At 34.6% G+C, this 18,194-nt stretch overlaps 1 protein-coding gene across 1 annotated transcript; it reads right to left on the bottom strand.

Moving 5' to 3' along the window:
* Positions 1 to 470: 470 nt before the first annotated feature.
* Positions 471 to 17,469, bottom strand: LOC110735140. Its single transcript, XM_021915298.1, has 10 exons — positions 17,010 to 17,469; positions 16,251 to 16,580; positions 13,286 to 13,319; positions 7,200 to 7,828; positions 7,067 to 7,115; positions 6,833 to 6,958; positions 4,612 to 4,713; positions 4,383 to 4,474; positions 4,156 to 4,309; positions 471 to 1,230 (listed from the first exon to the last, which is right to left on the bottom strand). The coding sequence occupies exons 2-10, from the start codon at positions 16,553 to 16,555 to the stop codon at positions 973 to 975; spliced, it is 1,749 nt and encodes a 582-aa protein (XP_021770990.1). The 5' UTR covers positions 16,556 to 16,580; positions 17,010 to 17,469; the 3' UTR covers positions 471 to 972.
* Between the last annotated feature and the right edge of the window lie 725 nt (positions 17,470 to 18,194).

The following is an 18,194-nucleotide window of genomic DNA, read 5'->3' as shown; positions in this document are numbered from 1 at the left end:
GGGTCGGAAGAGAAAGAAATAGAGCAATTAAGAGATAAAGGGGTAGGGAGAGAGAGATAGAGCGATAAAGAGAAAGAGAAAGAGAGAGAGGGAGGCTTACTAAACCGCTCAAACTACACAAGAAGAGTGGATACGAAGGAGAACAAAGGAACAAGCAGGTGAAAGAAAGCAAGGATGAATAGAATAGGGAAATGAGATAAGACGAGGAAGAAATATAAGAGAGAAGGTATATATGAAGGAAGAAGAGATAGAAAGAACTTAAAAACAAGTTAGTGACTACCACACAAATAAGATCCCCTAATCATCATGTTAATAACACTTCAAACTACGAAACACAATCACAACTACGAATTAATCCATTTTACATAAATTTAACCTTTAGTATTGCATTTCCTTGTTACTACTCATTATCACAATCATTTTGAACGAAACTTTTCAAAAAATTATTTGGGTACTCAATAAGAAACCATATTGCGTTCTAAAATAATATCCAAAACAATAGTATAATTTTTTTTAAATAAATTCTAATAAATTCTAGATAACTTCACTTATAACAATTGTTTTTCCATAGATATTTCCCTATAGAAACTTTATCACTACTCCTCATTAAGTCATTAGTACTTACAAATTCTTCTATCCTTGCTATTACAAAACCACGAATATCACATAAACCAGACACAACCACGAATTTTACTTATCTTACCGTCGGGAGTGCACGCGTGCTCCAACTAGTTTTCCAAAAATCAAAAAGACTTCCGCGAAAAATAATTTGGATAAAATTATAATCTAAACTTGCTGTTATTCACAGCTACAACATGATTCTTACCTTTCACAGCTACAACATGATTCTACTAAGTAGAACTACAGGACATTAAGACCCCTCTTATGTATTCAGTATCCCCTATTTCTATAGAGGCTTTTCTCCTCGAGCTTAAATACTACCTGTACAAGAATACTGTACATCCAAACAGTTCACTCTTCCAGCTTCATTTGCTTGTCCCGTAAATCTTGATATTCCATAAGCCTTTTCTTGGCCACGATATTCCCACCATTATATCCATTCATAAGCTGCCTTCCTATCTTCATCCTCCACTCTGAGCTATCCAACTCTTGCTTCCGATCATGAACTACTCTGTCACAATAATTCAGCATTGTTCCCAAACCAGTGTTTGGAGTCCACCCATATTCAGCCAATACTTGTGCTTCCCCTTCGCTCAAGTCTTCTCCAACCTATGACCAAATCATGCACAGGAAAAGTATGAACACATAGGCACTCAGAAAAAAAGTGACAATCCTTTAAAAGCATCAAAACTTATTAAAGACGTCCTAAACACTAAAGAAGATAGGTAGTTACAGAACCCCAAAATTTATAAGACAATTGAAGAAAACTAGTATGTTCGAGCCAGTACACTTGTCGCTTGTCACCTTAACTAGAGATCATGCTTTCACCTAAACTAAATATCAGACAAACCTGGAGAAAGCAGAGTCAAGAAGACCTGCAAACAAAATGCAACAAGCAACTATGACTGATCATGGGTTGGGTTGCACTCAGAAAGGCCTATGACATCAGACTAAGAACATTGGACTATGCCGTAATGAACCTGAGATTAAAATGTCTAAAAAGACCAATTGTGCCAAGTCACCCCAAAAAACATGGTGATATCAATTGAGCAAAGCTGGGCCTGATGAGCTCTAGCAACATGTAGGTTCAAATTGTCACAAAGATATGTTTGTGTAAGAGCAAACCCAAACACTAATAATAATAATAATAAAAAATAAATAAATAAAAAAATAGGACATCAAAAACAAAAATAATCATAGGCAAAAAGACAAAAATAAAAATAATCATAGGCAACCTAAGCATAAACTTACGAGAATCAAAAGGCAAAAAGAAGTAAAGTAGAAACAACAATTCGAAACAAAAAAAATAAAGTCCAACTCGGGAAGAGGCTGAAGAAAGTTTGGTACGGGTATGGGAAATGGATAATACATGGACAACATACGCAATAAAAGAATTAGCATCACTGAAAGAAAAAACTATCACCTACTCTCTCCGTTTCTAAATGATCTTCTGGTTTGCAAGTTTTACGGGAATTAAGAAATAGTAGGAGATAGTACATACATTAAAGAAGAGTAAAAAGTACAAGAAATGTGAGTGGGTCGCAAATAATAAGTACATGAAAAAAGAATAAAGTACATGCATATGGGTGGAGGCAATTTAGAGGAAATGTGAGGGTACTATAGGTACGTGAGTGAATAAAACAAAAGAAAGATGAGGATAATATGGTCATTTAATAGTGTCCAAAAATGAGAAAATACGAAGTAGGAATAACAATTTAGGACGCCTAAAAAGGAAAACAGGAAGATCATTTAATAACAGAGGGAGTACCTTTTATATAGCAAGGTTTGATAAGAGCTGCCTTACCATATATAGTTAGTAAACAACATTTCTTTTAGACATTTATGTGCAAGTAGCACTACATTTTCCTTACCTGAATTGATCAATTGCACAAAAAAGGCAGTAATCAATCACAAATTTTCCCCTGACTAAATAAGTGAGAATAATAAAAACCAAATTAACTTGTTTTTTAGTCTAAAAACAGCAATACTTTTACACTTTGTTTGGATAGCAGCATAGAAGAGAAAGGAAGGGGAAGAAAATTCCCTCTAAAAATCTCTCTAATATTGGAGGAATGGTGTTAATTAAAACCTTCCTTCCCTTAAGCTCTTACCAAACAAGGGAGCTCGTTCCCATCCCTTTCCTTCCCTCCCTTTCTCCCCATTTTCTCTATTCAAACAAAGTGTTCCATAACCTTTTTTTTCCCAACTCAAACTAGGATGACAACAAAATTCGGCAGCTAGCTAATCCCAAAGAATGAAAATAGAAAGAACATATCTAACACATGTCACATGTGAGGATATAAAACTAGTTTGGCTTTGAAACATGGAGATTCTCCTAAGTATTCACAAAATGCTTTAAGTCTTTAATCCACTCTTTCACATAAAAACCAAAATAAAGGCCAGGAATATTGTGTAGGTGGCTGTAGAAAATATTCATCCTGCCCCAGCTCTCATACATGAAAATTCCACCTATGTAAATTCCCAGGTCAAATATGCCCCATTCCCACCAAGAGAAAGGAATTCAGTACCTAACATGAGATAGAGTGCAATAAAAGGGCAGAAAAAGTCCCAAGGGAACATTCCCCCAATCATTCCTTTAGCCAAGAATACTCCACCCAAAAAAAAAATATCGCCATTTATATCTTTTATTCTATGTTAATCCAACTCTTCATCTTACATCAAGTATCTGTGTTAGATGCTATGCATATGCAATATATTTTAAAAATGGCCCCCTCTAAGGCTTAACCAATTGACACTAAATTATAAAACAGTCCCAAGGGGATATTCCTCTGAACTATTCCTCGGAATAGCATATGTGCTATTTACGTTAAGATCATATTTTATGTCAGACACCACACCAAAACTTAATCTTACTCTTTCCTTCAACTAGCACACACATGCTCAACACAAGGTAACCTCTCTACCCTTGACCACAAAAAGTCTCTTATAATCTAACCTTTCAAGTACCACAAGAAACTTAAATATATAGAAAGTACTGCATAATCATAAGTCCAAATATGTGTAATATTGTAGTACACCTTCCTTTGGGAAGATGGAAGATAGCCCTTCTTCCGCCATCCAATTTCCTAGAGACATTTTGAACAACTTAACTAATAAAGCTATTCCTCTCAAGAAGTCAAGATCATTCCTTAAATTATATCCAAGCAGGGTAAACCATGGACAAAGCATCACCCAAGAAAATATCCAAGACATAATACTCCATACTTGACACTAAAATTTGGTCCTTCCCACATTGTTTATGGTCAAAGTAAAGGCAAAGGAAAGGATGCACTCTTGATTCCATCATTTCAGTAATGATGATCTATTCAAGCTTACTATTCAATAATAACCCAAAATGTTCATGATTAAAATAAAATTCTCCTGTAAGATTTGTCTAGTTAAAAGTCAAGCTAATAAAGTAATATCTGTTCCCTGTTTAACGTTATTCACAAGGAGATGCACCTTTCATGTCTACATTTGTACCAGGATGACCATATTCTACTGAGTGTCAAGTAAATAGTCAAAGTAGATTACCACTAATGGTCTATCCTCTATTAGGGTGATCCGGCCACAGCCTGTAAGCCTCATCGCAGTCACCAGACGCTTGACCTGCCAGGCCACAGGAACAGAATTCAGCAGCTCAAAGAAGTATGTCGCATAGCCATATTCAGGACGCTCCAGCACAATTCTGCATTCAACAACTTCTTTAAATAAACATAAAACACAAGATTCTAAAACGATTAACTACCAGCAATTTACACCTGTTATGTCTTTGGAAGACAAATAAAAAAGACTGAAGGTCTCGACACCAGCCCCATTCAACAGGCCACTTCCTATTTCGCATATATTTTGTCTGTAATGCAGCTCAATAACCAAGAACAATAACAGGTGAGTAGTAAGTTACAAGTATCAGTTCAAACCATTTAAACAATCAAGACTTGAATTATAGATTTCAACATTTTGCAAGCCATTAAAGTACTAGTAACTTACCTGCTCCACAAGTGAGAGGAGACAAGACAAACAGTAGCTAATTTTCTCACCCTTTGTGCGTAAAAGAGGAAACTTCAGAAAAGTTTGACGTTGTGAAAACAGCTGCATTAAAGATATCAAACAGAAACAAATAAATATCAATATCTTGGCGCCTTCATCATATGAAGCTCAGGCTAAAATACAAATATCAGACTCGAGCTAAGATACAAGAGTTGTACAAAATTTTCAAGTCAGGGATACTGAAACATGGTCAACAAATTTAGGATATTGACGTGGGGGGCATGTCCAATTAAAACCAAGATATTTTTTCTTAATATTCCCAACTTTTAAATAGGATTTATAAGTCAAAGGTTTTTCAAAAAAAATGACCAACAGAATAATACTCCCTCCTCTGTCCCTTAAAGATTGCCCTATTTGCCTTTTCAGGCCGCCTTTAAAAATTGCCTTTAAGGGATACAGAGACAAAGATACGAGCGTCACATCGAAAAATTTCAGGTCAGGGATACTGAGACATGGTCAACAAATTAAATCCTTATCCAGTTATCTTTTACTTCATATTATGTAGCAGCCACAATCAAAATCTAAGGTTATTATGATCACAAGGAAATTGAGAGTCACACCATCAGCCACATGTATTCAAAACTAGTTGCATGGAGTATGAATATTGAAGGTAACTTTAATGGTATACAACATATCACAGAAAAGCAGCAGCATATACATAAAATTAAGTAAAAAAAACAATTCAAAAAATATATATATAAACTATTAGCCTTTCAGAAAAACTCATTTGCGGACAGCATAGATAGTCCTCAATAGGACAAAATAAAGAGGGAGAATACTTTAAAATAAAAGGAGCTAGATTAACATGAAAGGCATGCGTCAAACCCGCTTGATAGTTAAATAGTAATAGAAAATTGGTAAACTAACCAACACAAAGATAGAAGGGAATATAAAGAATCACAGCAATAGCACGTTATTCAATTTTGGACAATATGCTCATCGAAGTCAATGTGGGCACAGTCACGCAGAGCATCTAATCTTTGGTAACAAGGACATAGTTCACATTTCCAACATATTGAAACAAATTCAAAATCAAATAAATCCAAATACTGAATATTTACAGAATGAAAGTATTTTTGAAATATACCACTAATATACAGCATGTATCACTATTGACTACAATAAGGAGTAGATAAAATAGAGAATTAGAAACATTTTAAGTTAAAGAAAATTAAGGACCAAACTTTAAAATTTAGAAAATAAAGAACTCAAGAATACAATAACTAATGGAGTAATGGACTTTACACTCCTCATCATATCATCCAACCCCCCCCCCCCCCACCCCCCCTTCCCTTTTACCCTCTTCCTCCTCCTCTCCCTCAACCTTAAAGCCAAGTAGCAATTTAGCAATAACCAGCAAGGTAAGTGTCTCTTCAAGCACTGAAGAGTGTGATGACACCCTGCCAAGTGTATCTGATTCTGAAAGATGGCTCGGACCCTTATAGGCTACAATGACTTAAATATATGGCAAGGTTCTGGTGCTTTTAAAAATGAACACTTTACTGCTGAGAAGAATGTCCAACAATGGATCTGTTAGCCATGCTGTATCCTATATTAGATTGGGCCCAAAAAAAACGCATACACCCTAGTGAAGTTGCGTCCATGTATCACTGCATACTCTCTAAGCAAATGTGTGCCATACCAACCACAAATAGTAGGATAACAACCATTATGCAGACTGGAACAAAACTTAGACATATTTATTATAAAAAGTAATTTTTTTATTCTTATAAAAAAAAAAAAAAAACCACGCTAACAAAATTAACAGGCAGGTCATAAACAATTGGAGGACTGGTAAAAGTAATACAATGTAATACTAACAGCTGCACTATCACATTTATACAAAATCAGCCTTAAACTGCTAGTAACTTTCATTTCAATTTGCTACAAGACCTAAATATATAAGCATAAACATAAATAAATAAATAAATAAATAGAAAGAGAGAGCGCAATTCAACTCCAAGCTTCTCCAAGACTCAACAATATAAGCATAAACAAAAATAGAAAGAGAGAGAGAGAGAGAGAGAGAGAGAGAGTTCCACTAAATCAATTATTTGGCAGCACTGTGCTGAATGTATTGCACACTATGCTCACAAAAGGGAGCATCTGTATGCAATAGATTTAAGAGAAAGCACATAGATATCAATGCATGATAAATAACCTGTGATATTACAGCTTCAAGCTCAGCGAAGCCATCTAAATTGAGAGAATCATCAAGAATATCATCAGTATCTTCTTCCCCATACAGCTTAATTTCTTCAGGTGATACTCCTTTGTCAAGCAAAACCTAGCAATTTAAAAGTAGTATTAAAATTTATTCTAAGACTTTGTCCATGGTTCAAGTGTGGCTCTGTGATGCAGAGAAATCTGGTAATTGGATAATTGCAATTACTACCTTTAAGAGACCAGGAGCATCTTCTTCCAATGCAGTTTCAACTGAATCACTGAACAGCAATTTAAGTATATAAGAAACCAACTATACATAAGCTACTATGTACAACAGAAATAAGGCTTCATCAAAATATTACGTTACAGTTCTTCTCTTCTTCCTAGGTCGACTGATACTAACTGGTTTGACAGATTCTAAGACATCATTACCAAAATCCATAGCTGAGGCCTCATCTTCCTTAGGGTTTCCGGGCATACTCATGCTCGGTATTCCACATGAGAGCAACTTGACTCGATCTAAAAGTGGCATGTGGTCTAACTCATCCACAAGAATGTTAGAAAACCCTGGCTCATTTTTCACAGTTAAAGTCTGACCAATGCCATAGTTCTTCATTATATTCTCTCCTTCACAGCATAACCCGTTTATATCAAGAGGCTCATCCTTGACTTTTGCAAGCGGTGGTACAACTGAACTTGCCAAGGCACAAGCATCCATCATAGTAGTTTCCTGGGTACCAAAAGATTTACATTCTGTAGATAAAGAGAATGATCTGGATTTTATTGATACTGCAGCAGATCCAGATGAAGGTAGTGAACAGATTTTAGCAGTACAGGATGTTCCATTAGTTGCATATTCTGACGACAATTTTTCACTATCATTTACTTCAAGAGTTATATCTCTACCAATCGGTGCATCCTTAGCAGAATCACTTTGTGCAGTTTGCAACACACCTTTGGATAAGTTGGGCAACCCTTGATAATTCTTCTCCTGAAATAAAGTATATAGAGTCCAGAAAATATACAATGTCAGTAAATCCAAAAATGACTACAAATTACACATAGTAAAGACATGCACTGCAAATCTTTAACAACTATACAGAGATATGAATAAATCATAATATGGGGCGAGTGCTCAAAAGTCGACGAACAACCATGGGTGGCATAGTCTAGGAAGTAACAATGGCCTGGGAGATTTGGCACATAAGGGAATGTCTTGGGTGGACATCGGCTTGGACTCAAGTGAGGCCGAGGCCTCACGGCATAACTTAGTACAATCCGATAATGCTAAACATGGTGAGGGTGCATTTGCAAGGCTTGTGAGCGGCAATAGCCATGATCACCATTTTAGTGAGATCATGGGAGGTAGTTACCTTGATAAGTAACTGCCTAGTGGTTGACATGGTACCCACGGTTGTGGACTACATGGGCAGTTACCTTGGATGCCTCGTTATAGGGATCATGGGGTAGTTTAGACGGTTACCATAGCCTCAGGAAGGGTGGTAGTTGCCAAGCAACAATAACCACAAGGCCCTTAGTGGATATGGTGCAAGCGATTACTCCTTGAACTTAAGAGGGGCAGGTAGTGGGATTGTGGGCGGTTATGATAACCACCAATGTTGCCCACTCCTCTTAATATGAAGTGCAGTTATGCACAAGGGGATCATGGCTCCTATAAAATAGGAGCATGGTACATAGTGGTGTGCCGCTGGTTTATTAACCTGTGGTGAACGATGCATCCCAAGTGGTTACACCAATAAGATGTGCTTACTAGAAAGTAGGAGCACAACGTTAGTGCCTTATTGGGTTTTTATGCAAGAGAACTGACAGTTACCTTGCGTGAAGCCAAGTAGCCAACTATGCGTCCATACCCATCAATAGTGGCACAACTAGTACATGCCTCCAAAAATGTAGGGAGCATGGTGAGAGTGGGAAGTTATAATTGACCGGTTATACAAAATGAACATGAGAGCACCCTCATATACTTGATAACGCTATTCTATATCTTGGGCCATGACATCGCCCTCTGCACAATAGATGCAAGTCCCAGCAAGGTTATTCAAGGAAATGTTCGTTGTTCGTGATTTTGTCCAAAAGGGAAGAAACACATTTTTTCCTAATTCAACAGATGCACTTTTTAAAATTAAAAAGCAAATACAACGAACCTATTAGATTACGTTAGTATAAGATGTGGGCACAAGACATAAGTTTTAGTATTGCAACTAACTTCTGGGGTCAAGGTTAAATTAAAGCATGTTCTATGGGAGACTAATATGTATGCTAATTGTAGAGGTAATGCTCTCTGGATTATGGAAGAAGATATGGGGGCAGGTGGCTAATTGTTCTATTTATGAAGATTCTGAACATTTATTACATTCTCTACGCAAGCATCATATTGATGGTCGAATATATATTGTATAAATTTTTTTCTTATATTAAAGTGCAACTAGCTGCTGGAAATAATTAAAGTACATGAAATCAGACATTACAATTAAGATGATGCCAGCACGCCCTAATTAGAAAGATTTGGTATTTGAACTAACAGCTAAGTGAAAAAATGTGAATTCATTTCAATCATTTAATTATTTAGGATAATTTCTTACCTAATCATTAGCAAAAGTGTTGTAATGATGCAAATCGGAACTCCTTATGACTATTTTTACAACTTTGTAATGATGCAAATCGAAACTCCTAATGACTTTTAACAGCTTTATTTAGCAACTCTCTTGGTTTTACCCTTACTCTTCAAGTGGGAGTTTTACAAATAAGCTTTTATTATTGTCTTTATTTTCATTTGGTTTATTTTAGGTGTTTCGGGTTGGGTCTATAGTCTACACACAGGTTCCAGATTGTAAGGTTCATTAATTGATTCTTTAGGCATTGTCTTTTTATTTAAATAGGTTATTTAGTTACCTTTTCCTTGTTGGGGTAGAAGATAAGATATTATTTTTTGGGTCTTGTTAGCTTTTGACCGTTGTAGTTACATGCCTATGGAAAAAGCCTTATGTATAAGATATTATTTTTTGGGTCTTGTTAGCTTTTGACAATTTAGTGTCCGAAATCCTTTTTTTTTTTCTGTTATGGGACGTGACTTATGTATATTTCTAAACATAATTCCATTTGTCACAGAGTTTAAACATCTTCAATATTTGAAAGAACCGTTGGACGTTCCACAGTGCTTCACACCTAGTTTAGTTTTCCATTGGTCGGGGAAAAAAAAAAAAACATCATAAACTAGGAAATAGGAACAAGATTCACTTCTGGGATCTGGATAAGGAGCCACCCCTAACTTTTTTTATCTCTTTCATCTTTTGATTACACATAGAAAAATAAAAATTGTCCTAAAGATTAATATTACTTGTGATGGAGCTTCCATTTTAGGAGAGCCCAAGATTAAAAGGTAAGGATGTGAGAAATGTTATTAGGAATGTAGCATGTTAAAAGCATGCCCTTTCATTGAATTTCAAAATTCTTCTAGTCTTTCCTCATAATATTTCAGTAGATACAAGTTCTTACTTTAATCCAATCTTAGGCCCTGTTTGGTAATTAGTTAGTTATGTTGTATTAATTGGTTTAAATACTTGACTGTATTAGTTGGTTTAGACTAATTGGTTATAAATGGATGGTTGTGTAAAAGTGTTTGGTAAATAGTTGTTAATTATTAGTTGTTTCAATGTATGTATGTAATAGCTAAAAAGCTAAATGTTCAATAAACTAATTGAAAAAGGCTACTTTTTGAGCTTTTTCAAAATGCTCTTTTTGAAACCAAAAAGCTCTTTCAATAATTTTTTACCAAACACTCAAATTAGCTTTTTATTTGGTCAAACCTTTAATAGGCCTCAACAAAAAGCTCTTCAAAAATCTCTTTACCAAACAACGCCTTAGTCGGGAACGTAAAGTGAAAGATCCAAAAGATGAAATCTTCAATATGAAAGGTTTGCTTAGCAAGGCTCAATACAATGACAAGGTTTCCACAGGCTTACCCCTAGTTTCCTTTCCTTTGTTTTCCAAAACAAGAGATGATACCTTATCAATCTTTGACGATGAATACATGGTTGGCAAGCATTTTATTTTATTTTTTTCCTATTTCACCTTACTATAGGTAAATTCTTAGCCTTTAAAAGATGTATGATCATAACAACAACAAACAAGGTAAACTAACATGAATCGTCATAAAGAACAATCCACAAAAGAGAAAATAGAGCATAACAGGACAATTGATTGAATAAAAGGAGTGTAACTTTTAGCCCGGATGAAAAAGAAGAGTTGCAATAGGTCTACGACAACCACCATAAAACTTAGTCACACCTTATGGATCAACAATTCGGTTAATTTGACTAATAAAAAAAAAATAGCAATGACAACAATCCTCAAACACAAATAGGCCTCATGCATGAGTGTTAAGTATCCAATGTGGGAGCAAGTTGAATTTAAGAGTCAAGCCAGCATCACACAACAACAACCCAATACAAACTCCACAACAACCCACTTAGCAACAAATTAATTTTTGGTTCTTTTACCGCTAGGAATGATGCTAATTTTTTTCCTAGTTAGATTGGGAGTCACATGGTAACATTATAAACAAAGCTACAATTGTTTCTTGAAAGATCGGTTATGATATTAATTATTTCTTAGCACATAACATATGGTTTGAAGTTCAAATATTCTTTCATCTAAGTTGTCTTGAAAATAGGAAGGTGGTGGGACTCTCAATCAACTCTCTTTCTTACTTTTTCTTACAATTCACTTAACACACTTACTTTTGCTTAGACATACTATACCATAACCCACTTTCAAAACTATATCTCCTTCTCTCCTTAGTCATTGTTGTTATAATAATTGTAACTATCATCTAGATACGGAAGCCGTAAAACTTAGATTAGGAAAGTATACATAACTCGGTATTACGCAATTTCAAATAACCAAGCTTTGTACAAACCTTAAAATGAAGCTTTATAGGCATAATTGATTTCATTTAAGGATAATTATCAAGAGCTACATGAAAATTTCACTCTAAGCCAACTCTAAAGTAACTTTTGGCTTGAAAAGAAATTGTCACAACCATATTAAGGGCAATAACAATTAAACTTGAATGACTACATACTTTTACAAGGCATATAGAGTGGACGTCTGATGATCAAATGTTAGATTATATGTCCCAAGCGCATAATGTGTGTTATGCACTCTTGCCTTTTTATTATACCTATATGTTCTTTTATTGAAAATTTTATTATTAATAAATCCATCGTTTATGAATGATTGAATGGGGATTAGGCATGTTTAATTTTTTATAAAAAAAAAAAAAAAAAAAAAAAAAAAAAAAAAAAAAGGAAAGAGAATCTAGGTTGGCAACATAAGACCAACATAATTGATCCTTTCAAACGATGGAAGAGAACAAATCATTAAAAGGAGTTTATCAATAAAAGCATGCCTATTTATTATGTAGCAATGAATTGTATGTTCTTTTACTCCAAATAGTATGTGCTCGGGGATGAAGGATTTAAATTGCATCCAATGACAGATTATAATCCATATAATGTCCACATAATGACATATATCTCATAAATCTGACAGTAAATACAATGAGTATGAAGTGCAAAATATGTTTTGCCGAGAAATTGTTAATCTTATGCTTTAAACCGTATTATATTTTTAATCCTAAAAAATTGTGTCATTTGGCTCTATAATGACTTGCTTAATACACTAATACCAAGAAACTTATAAAGCCATCTTTCACTAATTTAAATACTTCCTCCGTTTCTCAATTGATACATCATATTCCTTTTTGGGATGCTTTGCAATAGATGCATCACTTCTCTCTTTAATAAGGTTTTATATGTGAAATAACAATCTTGTCCTCGGCTTGTACTCTAAATAAGTGGAACAAACTCTCCACTTTTACTTTACATACCATAGTTAAGCTTATTACATAGGCAAACATGTAAATTACTCCACTCTCTCTCCTTATTGGTTTGAGTCATTTCTCTATGATGCATCGATTGAGAAACGGAGAAAGTATAAGTTATTACAATGATCTTCACAGGACATCAAGATCTGAAAATAGTCACAATTGTTTCATCTACATAAGATCAATTTTATTAGAGTATCACCATAAATTGTCGTGTACCAAAATTAGTGTTACTTCTACAAGAGAAGGCCATTAAATATTTAACAGCTATAGAGTACAGAACTACAGATATTACACACCAATCAAACATAGCAGAGTACAAATATTGCATATTATACAAGAATAGCAGAGTACAAATATTGTATATCATTCACAGAATAGCACAGAGACAACACCATTTAGCATTTTTCAATAGCAAGCTAAAAGGCTTTCTTCAATAGCAGTTTTCAATACCATTTAACAAAGTTTGAGACACCATACTCCAAAAGAGTTTTAAACAAGGAAAAAAATGCCGTGAATCAAGAGACATAAAACAATTACCTCCATATTTGATGTGGAAGACTGCATGACTTTCCTGTCATAAATATACAGAAATTGGATTATTTAGCAATTTAGCATACACATTGACCATGTAAAGCAAAGACAATGAAAATAAGCACTTACAAACTTTGGTTATAACCTTAGGAATATGAAACTTCCATGGACTAGTGATTTAGAGATAGGTTTTTACAGGCAATTTATATGGTGTATAGCCTAACTGATTGTTTATTATATTAGCAGTATTTGTTAGGATATTTACTTCAAAAAGCCTAATCATCTCAATCTGTGATCAGCACCAAAGATGTTGCGTAAGACTATCTTCCACCATGGTGGCCAAGCAATATAAAATGCCACAAATCTTGCACTTTTCATTTGAAATGTCAGGAACGAAAAAATTTGCCATTTACCTCTAGCAGTTTAAAGCATTCAATGTATAACAAATGAGAAACACAAACAAATAAATGGAGCAGTGAAATGAAGAAACAATATGTTTTACCTTTAGCAATTAAGAATCTAGAAGGCTAACAACACGGCGGTTAGGTGATGAGGAATCATATTTAGGCTATTTTTTCATATTCAAAACTACTTATTTTTAAAATTGAAGCAGACTAAACTGAAAAGACTCATAACACACCAGAGACCTAGCTTGATGTGTTATTTGAGACTTTATCACAAAAGGTTCAGACTAGACCAAGCCACTATTTTATTAGTTTAATGGCATTAAGATGCCTAATTGGGTCAATTTCCATCAATATGGTTAAGCTAACCTTAAACGCCTCTGTCATCATCAACTCTCTTCCTCTTCAACTAACAATAACAGCCCCTCTTTCTCTATCCTTCTTCCATCTCAATTTCAACCCCGAAACACCACCAAATCCCATAATTAACTTCTGAAAGTTGCAGCATAATATCCCATGCTTCTCTTCACAACTATTCACTCTCCTCTACTCAAGTGAAGGCTGATGCCACCTATCTTTTTCACTGCAGTCTCAGCTGACGTCAACGTCATCTTGCTGGGGATATACCACCTCAGAAGGTGCTGCTTCTGCTGTTGTCTCATTGCTCCGCTGATGTTGGTGATATACACGCCACCGCCACTGATACTCTGATTTAACGCAGCTGCTCCATTTTGAACACATCCCACCACAATGCTGCACCCCTTGACTGCCACCAACACAGCAGATGCAGCACGCTTTCACCGCCACAACTTGTCAGAAATTGCGCCCTTAAACCCAGATTGTTGTTTTGAACAGTTTCAAATATATTTGGGAAAAATTACTTGCTCGAATTTTACAAAACCAAGTTTTGGGTGTATAATTTCAATCAAATTAAACTTCTTTTAAGGTATTAAAATTTTACATCAAATAAATCAAAATAGGTAAATGTGGGTTTACATTTTTTAATGAAATCATTCACAATTGTTTGAATTCATCATGTAATACAATAGATAGAATATTAATATTAGCTATTTGAACAAAAACGAAGCCGATTTTGGATCAATCTATAGTTGATTAAGTTCTTTAAGCAAAAATTTAAGAAAAAGCATCTTTATTGACATATAACACCACCACCACTAATACAAGATCATATTTTGAATTTCTGTATAATCAAACTAGGTTGCAAAAACTAGGGGCTACCAATGAGAATTCCCCCTCCCCCCCCCCCTCCCCTCTTTCTTTTCTTGCATTCACATTCTAAGATCTAAAATGATCCTTAGTCATTAAATAACAGCGCATATAAATCATGATTGTGGTTGTGAGCGCAATAACGGTTAAGTTAAAGCTGTATACCGAGTAGAAATACAGTCTCAACATCAGTATGTTGAAATGGCGATAACAAAAGTGGAGAGTTTTTTGTATGCAGAACATGTGAAATATGATTATCACTGTGCATAACAACTTTAATGATGGGAAATTAGTGCTGTTTTCCTAACAGAATGATGTATAGAAGGCGTTTTTATAAAGATAAATCACAATTAACATCTTTTTGCAAAATAGTAAGTTGATAAGACTTAAAATGATGAGATATATTTAAACCATGTTAAGGCTCTTCCAGAAAAAAAAAAAAAAATACAAATAAAAAATAATAATTAGATCTGTTGATCCTAGCCACAAGATAAAAAGAAAGAGATGCAAACTCTCCGTTGAGTATCCCGTCTTTTAAGCCTATTATCCTGGTTTGAGTGACAAAAGATCACTATTCGGTCATTTACATTTTACAAGATGTAATTTATTGCATAACTCGTAAAAAACAATGCACGCCATTTGTTTCCCCTTCTACATAATCATGCACAATCTGAATAATAATTTTAAGACATTTTCAAATTTTCAGATAATTACAAATGAGCATAGGATAGTTGTATTCCTATGGCACCACATTATCAAGAGAAATGTGCTAAACAATGATTAGGATGCCAATTAGGCTATACCTTCAGCACTTGGATATCCACGTAATTTTACTTTTCAAGTGGCCTGCGTTATTTTCTAGTAGATCAAAGAGAAAAATGGTCAAGCTACCGATGTTTAGAAGGATGTGGGGAGACCAGTCTTTTAGAATCTATTTTTACTTTTTCCATTAAAAAGTCGCGGCAATAAATTTTGTAAGATTTACAGTGACCAGAGAGAAGAACTTACTGTGGTGCACTCCCTTCATAACAATTTTGTAACTGGTTAAACAAAAAATCACTCATTTTCTTAGAGACCACTTTTCAATGCTTGTATAATGGTCAGACATCAGATGAATGACTCTATTTGAAGAGTTTAACTATATAATGTCTATTCATTTATTTCATTAACAAAGCATTGGTCAAGTAATACCTAGAAATTTGACAAACCACGAATAAAATGATAATGGTTTCCCTAAGCAATAGAGCATTGTAAGATCCTAAGGATTGGAAAACATCAAAAACTCCCAGCGAAACAAACTCATTAATCAACACAAGATATTAGTAGAACGAAAGTAGTACCTTGATCCTAGCATTTTGCGTCGTTCTTTCAACGTAACATTGTCAAGAGCATCATCAAACTCATAGAACATCTTTCGCCGTTCTTTCAACATAACATTGTCAAGAGCATCATCAAACTCATTAAACACCTCATGCTTAACTTCAGTGGCTTGCACATTTGCACTGCTAGAGGCCATAAAGGGATCTTGTAAAATTTTACCAGGAACATCCGATGTTGTTCGGTGTCGGAATGCACTAACAGGTCCGTCCCAGCCAGGGCAGGAGAGGCGGTCGCCCTGGACCAGAGAGAAATGATCCAATTTCATAATTTCATCCAAATATTAAAGGGTTCTGCAACACATTAGCAACCAAATTTGATTCAATTATCAGATTAGGCTCGAAAAATCACATAATTATAGGAGAAAATGTCCAATATTATAGTTGCATCCTAACATTAAAGACAATTTTGATTCAATTATCAAATTAGGCTCGATAAATCACATAATTATAAGGATAAAAGGTCCTATTTCATAATTTGTTTCATCCTAACATTAAAGGCAAATTTGATTTAATAATCAAATTAGGCTCGAAAAATCAAATAATTTTCTTATCTAGCAACAAAATCACTTGTTATGAACTTTCATAACTCAGTATTATAACAAACAGTTCAATAATCGACTTTAGAAGAACCCTAAATGGAGTATACTGAGAATTCAATTAAACAATAATCCGAAATAGTGAAAATGATATTCGATTATTACAAAAAAAAAAACATCTAACCTGAGAAGCAGGTTCAATGGAGGATAGAAATATCAGAAGTCGCGACTCAATGGAGAACGTGGAGTGTGCTTCAATAAGAAACTGAGAAAGAGAAAGAGCGGGAGAAAGAGGAGTACATATGTGTCTACGACTCACTCTACGGACTACGTCTTCCGACTAAATTCCTTTTTTTTTTTTTTTATACTCCATAATTTATTTTATTTTATTTTATGGCAAATGCTATATTTTATTCGGGCCCGCCCCATTTGATATATTTGATAAACGCTTGTCGTTTATCTAGTGGTTCTTTTGTAAATAAGTCAAGCAGTATTAATTGCCAACTCATGAGTATGATGGTTGCGTGGCAAGGTTGGTCATTTAACTGAGCTAGCAATGAAATAACTCCGTTAGAAAGCTTCTTTCATTCATTCATCAATGGCAGCCATAGAACCACCATTGCCACCCGAACCAAACATGAACCTCCACGAAGACCATCCCAACTCCACCCACATATCTCCGATATCATTATTATCAACGGCTTCGCCGCCAAATTAAACTAAAACCCTGTGAATAAAGGGTTAAATTAAGGTCATGGTCAACCCCAAAGGGTAGGGGTGACCTTGTCCTCCATTGAAGTAGTTTTCTTTGCTTGTTTCGAAGATGCAGGTGAAAATTGAGAAAGAATTGTAAGGAAGAGTAAGGAGAGGAAACAGACGTTTATTTTGTTAACTCTGTTTGGTAGGTAGAAATTAAGTGAGTTTTATGACATGACATTGTTTCCATGTCAGTCATGGCAAAAGTACAATCTTACCCCCTTTAAAGTGGAAAAAATTGTCCAAAATACCCCTCGATATGTTTTTTTTGTTGATCAAATAGATTAACTTGTATTTTCTCATTTTATTCTATATATAAGCATTAATTACATAGTTATTCTCTTATATTTTCTAGAAAACATAGAATAAACTGATTAATCAATCAATCCAATTACATAATTAATACTATTCACACCTATAATAATAATTACAATGAAAATGCAATTTCCCAAGAGAAAAACTCAATCATCCACTTTCAATTCATCTTCCCAGAATAATATAATCGGCTATATGAAGTACAAAACAATAGTGCATACCATTCGATCTATTGTTTTTCGGCAATTGCTCGTGTTCAATTCGAGGAGATTTTTATGTACTACTTATTAATAGATGG

This window comes from Chenopodium quinoa, unplaced genomic scaffold, assembly GCF_001683475.1.
Source record: "Chenopodium quinoa cultivar QQ74 unplaced genomic scaffold, ASM168347v1, whole genome shotgun sequence".
In the NCBI taxonomy this organism is placed as follows: domain Eukaryota; kingdom Viridiplantae; phylum Streptophyta; class Magnoliopsida; order Caryophyllales; family Amaranthaceae; genus Chenopodium; species Chenopodium quinoa.
The sequence above is the reverse complement of the archived record's forward strand: the minus strand, read 5'-3'. Positions and strand labels throughout refer to the sequence as shown.